Raw genomic sequence first — 8631 nt, forward strand, 5'->3', positions numbered from 1 at the left:
TGTGTGTGTGTGTGTATGGCAGGTAGCATGGCAATCTTCAAGGACTCCCATTCCTTCAAGCTTCATCCAGAATGGCAAAATATGGCCATGGTCTTGCCACTGCTGCTTCTTTCCATCTCTTTGGATCAGTGCTGTGTTTTGAGAAAAGGTATCTTGAGTTACCTGAGCATTCATTATGCTGAGCTAGCAGTCTGGTCATTCAGTGTGACAGCAGAATTTGATCCCTTCTTTGACTCAGCATTGAAGCCAGGAGACCCTCTGTCACCGTCAGGCACTGAACCCTGACAGTGATGCTTATCACCTTTACCCTTGCAGGTACCTCTCATTCTCTTCTGCTCTTCTTAGTTTAATGCCCTTCTATGTCTTATCAAGGAATAAAAGTATGCCCAGAAGAGAAATAAATGCCTGGACCAGGAATGACCTATTAAGCCTTAAGTGTCCAGAGGAAGTCAAGATGCTTTCCAGAAAGGACCTCTAAGTCCCATTTCTCTGTTCAAAACTGTGTCCAAGTCAATTATATGCTCATTGATTCAGAGCCTCTCTGAGTGCATTATGTGGTCAGTCAGCTATTCAAAGTTCTGGGTACAAAGAGTTTCATGCAAGTTAAAATAGCAGCTATGTCACCTGTCACAGAGTCACCTATGCTCATTAGTGCCTCATATATCTGCCCAGTATCTACCATTCCATTAATTGTTTGACTAAATATTTGCTGACCATATAGTTGATACATTTTTATGTATGTTGCAAAACATTTTAATGGGAAATTTATGGTATAAAACCAGAAGACACACATCTGATCTGTTGAAAACTTACAGTGATAACAAAGAAGACAAAGATGAAAATCTAGGATCATGTGCCAAACTATATCTAAAATGAATACAATAGGCTGTGGAAGCACAGAGCATTCAGGGACCACTAGAAACATCATAAGGATAGATTGAGATGGTTTTTCAGTTATATCAGAAGGGATCAATTTTGTTTGTCTAAATGCCTTACTGTTCAAAGTACTAACCGGATATGGGATAAATTTCTACACATCAAGCTTTTCCATGCTGTTTTCTATCCATAAATTTTTTTCCTCTAATCCCACATAATAACTCTTATTTATGATTATGATCCCTATTTAAATGACTTAAATGTCATTTCCTCTAGGACCTTTTCATTGAGCAGTCCTAGAGAAGATCAAATGCTTTATTTACTCTAAGAGCACCAAGTGACTATTTGATTAAAGACCTTTTCTTTCACAAATAAGGTCTAGATGGATAGGGTAGATGGATAGAAGGAGGAGTGGATGGATGGATGGATAGATGGATGGATGATAAGTAGATGAATGGTTCTGGCTACAGGAAAAGGCACCCCAGGAATAAACAACATGGGAAAAACCAGCTACTCCTTTTCTAATCCAGTTTTATTCATGCTAAGGAAGGGACTAAGATTCACTTTCATTAATCTGTCCACATAAAATATGAAAAAGAATTCAAATAGAAGGGACTTATGCTTTGTTGTTGAATATAAATGTAACAATGTGTTGACCATGGAAGTTATGTGGTGGAGTCATTCCTAAACTTGCAGCCCCACAACAGAGGGTGTGTGTGTGTGTGTGTGTGTGTGTGTGTGTGTGTGTGTGTGTACGTACAGCACTTACTCTTAGCTCCAATTTACTAAGATCTGTTTTACACTGTAAATGGGAAACAATAAAACATAAATTTGGCATGAAGAGTTGCAGGCACAAAGGCTATGTGAATGAGAATTTGGAGCACATATGCAAAATTCAGTCATGCAACACAGTTTAGACTTCTTGTGAACTTAGTTCTCCTCAGAGTCAGCCAAGATGGGAAGGAACAGTGGTCACAGGTGAATCACAGGCAATGTGCTGGGAAGAGACTGTTTCAGACAAAAGATGACATCTTTCTCACACCAGCACCTTTAGGCAAGTTTCCCGGTGATTGGGAGACATAGATGAATTGAATACTACTCATGTTTTTAGGAGCTTCAAGTCTCCCAATGTTATAGACTCTTAAACAGACACGTAACATACCATGTTGAAAACTGGAGTGAGGAAATATATATATATATGTATGCATATATATGATGTGTATATTTGCACATACACATATTTGCACTTACATATATTTGCATACACATATATTTGCTTATGCATATATTTGCATTTACATATATTGCTGTCATGAAAGAGACTCCTGGAATTTCCTCAGATCCTCAGGATTCAGATCATCAACAGTTTTCCTCTGTCTTCCCTCACTTTTGGAATAACTCAAAGTTTACAGAGCTCATTGAAGAAAGTAAATTAGTGTGAATTGAGACATCATAGAGTAGATAGGAAATTGGGGAAACACAGAAACAAGCCAGTTTAGATCACAACTCTTTTTTGTCATTATGATTTTGACTAGGTCATTTTGTTGTCCTTGCTCTTCAGGTGTTAGCCTATGAAGCAGGAATAATCATGCTGATCTTACATATTTAGAGAAAAAGTAAAAAGAGACCTGCAAAGGCTCTAGAGACAGTAGATCTATATTCCTGTTACAAAGGCCACTATTAGCACACACGTTCTTGATCCTAATCCTTCTAATCTGTAACTTTTATGTCTGCAATTCTAATAGTTTACATCCAGATTCCTAATTTGTCTATACATAATACATTAAAGAAATATAAAGCCAGAAATGTAAATTGTCTTATGTCTTAAAGTAAATTGTACCTTCTAATTCAGAAAAAAAGAAGGGGTATATTTTGTGTTTAATTTTCACACTACAACAAACAAAATATGTTTCTCAGCATAACCATACTCCAGCAGGGAAAAATATGGCACATAAAAATGTTTATAAATGGTAAAAATAAAAACTTACCCAAGGGGGGATTGGGATTGGCAGCCAAATTGGCTGATGATGGAGGTTTGTAAGAAGATGAGAGACTGCCAGACAGTCATAGAGGCTCCAGTGAAGTACTGAGAGCAGATCCCTCTCATGCCAGGATAATAACAAAGCCTCGTTCCTTTTCTTCTTCTCTTTATAGCCATTCATGGGAGACAATTACTGTGATGCCATCAACAATCGAGCCTTCTGTAACTATGATGGTGGGGACTGCTGCACCTCCACAGTAAAGACCAAAAAGGTATGCCGACATTAGCCTTCTCAGACCTGCCAGCTTGGTGGCTCTCCAGCCAGCCGACCAGTCTCTTCTACACGCTAGATGCTTTGTGGCTGTGGCTGTGTGAGTGTTCTATCTTCAGCTTGCCATCACTCTGGTTTTTATTCCTTTAGCTAAGAGCGCAGCTACTATTGTTTACTGGGTGCTGGATGGCCTTTGAAGAGGTAGTCCTCAGAGGGTAGTATTGTGTGTAGAAGCAGATACATACAAGAGTCATACGCACTTTTAAAACAGACTGGACTGAGGAGACTGGGCAGAGAAGGCCTAGCATAGTGAGTAGTAGCTATACCTCAACAGCAAGAAAAGGAGCATGGAAGTGGTAAGGACAAGAGCATTAGAAGCAAGAAACTAGCTTGCCATTCCTAGGAAGATATGTATTCTAATGATCTATCCAAAGCAGACAGGGAGAAAACACAAGACACTGCCAGCTAGGACATCTACAATCTTGGGACATTCTATTAGGTATTTTGTTTTTCTACCTGTGGAATTGAAGGTATATGAAGGGCCTTGTCTATGTGTGGGGAGAGACTTAGGGTATCATTTTCTTCTTCTGCCATTACAATACACCCCACCCCACCCCACCACCCCCATACACCACAGTGGTTCAAATATTTATAGTAAAACAAGAGTATTACAGTGAGATGTTTATCAGCCACCCTTAAGAGTGGTCACCTCTGCTAGCTTCCCGGGAAGAGCTAAGACCAGAATTTGGGGCTCCAGTTGAGAGAGGGGTAAGAAATCTGGGTACCCTGACCTGAAAAGCATTCCTGTGGCAAATGTGCCCATGGGAAATGCCTCCATGTTTGCAGTCCTCTATCATCTGAGACAGTCTCAGAGATGATTTGCTCAAATATTTCATCATAAAGAACGGGTGTCTGAGTTACTAGAACAGGAAAAGCCAAGAATCTAAGTGACGACTGAGTGCTTGATGATGATCCCACACAGTCTTCCTATTTCATTAATGGGACACTGAGGCCATAAGGAGGGATGATTTGTGCCAGATGGCAGAGGAAATGATCCAAGGTGTCTGGCTACCAGCCTAAACCCTCTGATATTGTAACACCCTTAAGAAGTTTGTTGCTTTAAGAAACATGCTTAGGCCTCACACATCCAGGGATGGATGAGCACATATTCAAATCAGAGAACTGTTAACGGCTAACAAATAAGAATGCTGGCGTTCTCTGGAATCCAGTCAGTCCCGAGTGGGCAGTATTTTCACAAAATGCCTGACCTTTTGCGGTTTTGGCTTTGTACTTTTACTAAAACACTGAAGATACATGTTTTCTGCTTAATATAAGAGAATAAAATCAATTTCCTGTTGACAAATTTTACATGAAAGTGAAAGAATATATATTTCACTCTGTGGGAAATCCAGAAAGAAAGTAGCAGAAGAATATAGTTGCTTTTTATTTTGAATATTTTTTATTGTTTGGCTGTTTCATACATTTTTATAATGAATTCTAGTAATTGTTACTCCTCATTTTCCATCTCACCCGTCCCTCACCCATTGAAACCCCCCTTCTGAACAGGTTCAGATCCTACTTTCTTGCCTTCTTTTTGTGTGTGACCCACTGGTTTAATAAGGGTTTCTTGCCTGGACAAGGTTGGAAATTATTTACTGGATTAAGGGCAACTTGCCAGTGGTTATACCACTGAAAGAAATGACAGTCCTTTTTGGTGTGTTTCATTGTATGTCTTTTGTAAGTATAAAGCTATGCACATCTCTATGAATGAGTGCATTCCCAGTTTGGTATCTAACTTCCTTCAGCTTGGCACAGGAAAATTTATTCATATAAATGACCTCACATTTCAGGTGCAGTGTTTTGCTCTGCTGTTATTAGTTGATTGTGATGTGTTTGTGCTATGTAACCATTTACTCTGACTCTTGTCTTGAACTTTTGAGTTATTTTTATTTGTGCACCTAAGTACTTTCAGAGCTCCAATTGTTCCTTTACAAAATCATTCCTAGGACTGAAATTACTAGGATTGAAGGTGTGAGCATTTTTAAGGTTTTTTTTTATATTTGCTTCCTAATGAAAATAACCTATCATAATTCATATTTTACCTCATCAGAGTAGTCTGTTGTTTTGAAAATGAATGGAAGGTGTAGTATTTATTTTAAATAGAAGTTTCTGTAGAATTTCAGCCCTGTCTGACATCACAAGTTGGTGAGCGAGTGACTCTGATTAAAATAATTTTTATGCTACCATAATTTATAAGCTAAAATATTCTAAAACTCTGTTTATTTGGAAGCCTTCTTAAATATACTACTTTTTTTTACAGAATATTTTGTGGGGAGATGAAGTAATGTGACTGAAGTATAGATTCCAAGTTGTTATAGTAATTTATTTCGTGTGTGTGTGTGTGTGTGTGTGTGTGTGTGTGTGTGAGAGAGAGAGAGAGAGAGAGAGAGAGAGAGAGAGAGAGAGAGAGAGAGAGAGAGAGGAAGGAGAGAATATCAGTCATCATTTGGCTCTCTTTTCCTAAGTTGGGTGCCTCTTCATTAACATCAGACTGCCTGGCCCTAACATAAGCAGTTTCTTCACTAAGGAGTCCAAAGTCAGATCTGTGATGATTTTGAATATGATCTCTTGATCTTTTCTTCTCTCATCTCTTTTCTTGTCCACCTACAATACAAATGTAGTCTAGGATTTTTCCATTTGTGGTGCTCAATCCTGCTGGATGAAGCACCATATTTCACGACCTCTCTTTTCCCAATGAGATGACTTTCCACTGAGCATTTTCTCTGGACGAGGCTGTGTGCCCACTGTAGGATTCAGATGGACACAGTTCCTACCCTTGTGAGACCTGTCTGTTAGGGATCTTGGTGCGAAGCAGTGAGCTAGTGACAGTGCATTCAGTTGTCTTTGTGAAAAATGCAATGAATGAGAGATGTAGGACCTTGGGGAGAAAAGTTCCCTATGGATGTATATTTAGCTCTAAGGAGGAGAGATGTCTGAGTGAATGTTAGTGGGTTGAGGAAAGAATGGTAGTGCTATGTCCTAAAGGATGGATTAGAGAGGTTAAAGGACTCTCTTAGGGCATGTGTGACATTGTCATGGTTATTCAGTGCCTCACCAGTGTTTAATACTTCTCAAATTAAGATTCTGGAATGAAGAGGGAAAGAATCTCACATTAATATCACATGTCCTTCTATTTAAATTGCCCAATGTATGTTCTAAATAAGTTCCAACTTCTTGAACCATCTTTGTATACACCCAGCTGCTGTCTACAGCAGACTGGTTTGTAAAGGATAGTAGGCAAAGAAAACCAAGCACATCAAACATTTAAGTAAATCACCACATGTGCCAGACTACTCTCTTCTTTTTCTGAAATTAGAGAATTCTATACAAAGTACCCTGTATTTCCTCCGTCTACACTGCCCTTCCCCTCCTCTGTATTTATTTTGTAGAGATAAATGACTGAGCCTGGATTTTTTTGTAATCTTCATGTCAGCTCTGACAGGTCAATACTGCTACCTGTATAGAACAGACAAAATAACTTGGGTTCCAAATAACTACAAGGCTTTCCCAAGTTCACTTGATCCACAATTGACAAAGTTCAAATTCAAATCCAGTTTTATCTGACTCACAAGTCCTGCTTTTTTTCTGCATGGGACTGAGTCTCAGAAGGTGAAAGCACCTGTAAATAGGGCCTTTTTCTCAGTGCACCTGGGCATGGCCCTCCCAGTTTAGGCTGGAGACGTTTTATGGTGAGCCCAGGCTGCCAGGGAACTTGAGTTTGGGAACCACCCTGTGAAAGATGAAGGCAGCTATTCTAGAAGCAGCCTTGCTCAGATATCCCTAACATAGCATGATGCCCAGCTATCCCTAACATAGCAGGATGCCCAGCTTGGGGATTATTCTGTGTATACAGGGGGAAGTTCTGTTCCTGTCTCCGTCTTTCCCAGCAAGAAACCTCTTAGTAGAGAAGAAAGGCTGTCTTGAATTCATGTCCCTGACCTTACCTGTTATGTCTATTTCATCCCACCCATACCCTTGACCACTATCAGAGGAACTTCCCTTTCTCTGAGCACTAAGTCTGGTACTCAGTAACTCATCCACAGCACAGGGGTACTGCAAATACAAGAGTGTGCTTGCTGAGGACTTAACTGCACCTTGAATTGTAGCAAGAATCTCTGTGCATAGTGTTTCCAGAACTGTCTGCCGAGGAAGAAAACAGACTCACTGAGGTCAACTAAGCATACAAGGTGACAGAGATGTATGTGGGATTAGGATCCCCTACATCTAGACAAGCTGTGCTAGTATTTATTGACAGTCGATTCTGTCACACACGGTGTTAGCTGCTTGTCCATGTCATTTCATCTCACCAGTACAGTAACTCTGTCGTAGATGTTGATGAAATTCAGACTTACAAAGTCTAAGGTCATCCAGCCAGTAGCTAGCAGGTCCGAGATACAAATCTATAGTACTTAATAAACATGTCACCAGCCACTAACCTTTATGACCATCTTTCAATGGGCTTGTGACTTGTCAAAGCATCGTGTGCTTCTCCTTATAGCAAGTGTCTTGCTTTACACATATCCATACACTCTAGACCCATGGTTAAGATAGACTTCTTTACAACTAGGCTTTCCAGTCACTTGGCTCCATGTGATGTCTGGACACCTCTTCCATTCTTCTCCCTTCAGTCTGTGTAGATATCATCTCTTCCCCCATATCCTCCGAGTAGAATGGCTTGTGTATACTCTTTTCATTCTTCCTTCTCTGTCTATGTACACTCCAGTGGGGTAGGACTCTACTTCTTAAGATGTTAGCTTATTATTCTTGTTGGAGCCACAAGCCTCCAGTACAGAGCAACTTTCCATCATGGTTGCTCTCATGTTTTTTTTTTTCCATTTTCATAATAAAACCATGACAATTTTAATGTTAATTTAATAATTTCATTGTAAGTAAGTATATGTTAGGACGGTGAGGCAAGAAAGGAAATTTCCTTAATGCATTCAACATGCTAAGGCCTGTAACTCTAGTTACTTTTATGTTTTAGGTGGCTGCTGTAAGAGTCTAGGGAATTGGACTATAGTATGGTGTAACTTTCTTGAAGACTCCCGACAGGACAGACTTGACTTGGGTTCCCATGTCTTGATATTTGGATGCCTGAGGACATGTGTGTGGTCTCTTAGGTGATGCTGTCAACCAACCAGTGGGAACTTCTAGGCAAGTAAGGACAGGGGACATAGAGAATAAGAAGAGGCCATCTCAGAAGTATATCTCTGCACAAGATAGCACACCCACATGAAGACAATACCTGAAGGACTGCCATATTTGTTTGCTAAATCTGGTGGTTATAAAATGTATCTCTTTTGTTCATGGATGCATTCCAAATTTCAATGCACCTCACTATTTCTTGTTCCACAGTAGGTGTTCAGTACCCAGAAACTAATCTTTGTGCAATGAGTGAAGTAATGATAATTCTTGCTATAGGAAAGATACTAGGATAAGCCCT

The 8631-nt window shown here is 39.7% G+C and overlaps 1 protein-coding gene across 1 annotated transcript in view; it reads left to right on the forward strand.

Moving 5' to 3' along the window:
• Positions 1–8631, forward strand: part of Pappa (pappalysin 1) — a 243344-nt gene that overhangs the window by 225298 nt on the left and 9415 nt on the right. Inside the window, exon 21 of the mRNA XM_006979576.4 lies at positions 3031–3129. Within this exon, the coding sequence (XP_006979638.2) occupies positions 3031–3129 (99 nt within the window). The remainder of the gene's footprint in view (positions 1–3030; positions 3130–8631) is intronic.

The sequence above is a fragment of the Peromyscus maniculatus genome, chromosome 2, assembly GCF_049852395.1.
Source record: "Peromyscus maniculatus bairdii isolate BWxNUB_F1_BW_parent chromosome 2, HU_Pman_BW_mat_3.1, whole genome shotgun sequence".
In the NCBI taxonomy this organism is placed as follows: Eukaryota; Metazoa; Chordata; class Mammalia; order Rodentia; family Cricetidae; genus Peromyscus; species Peromyscus maniculatus.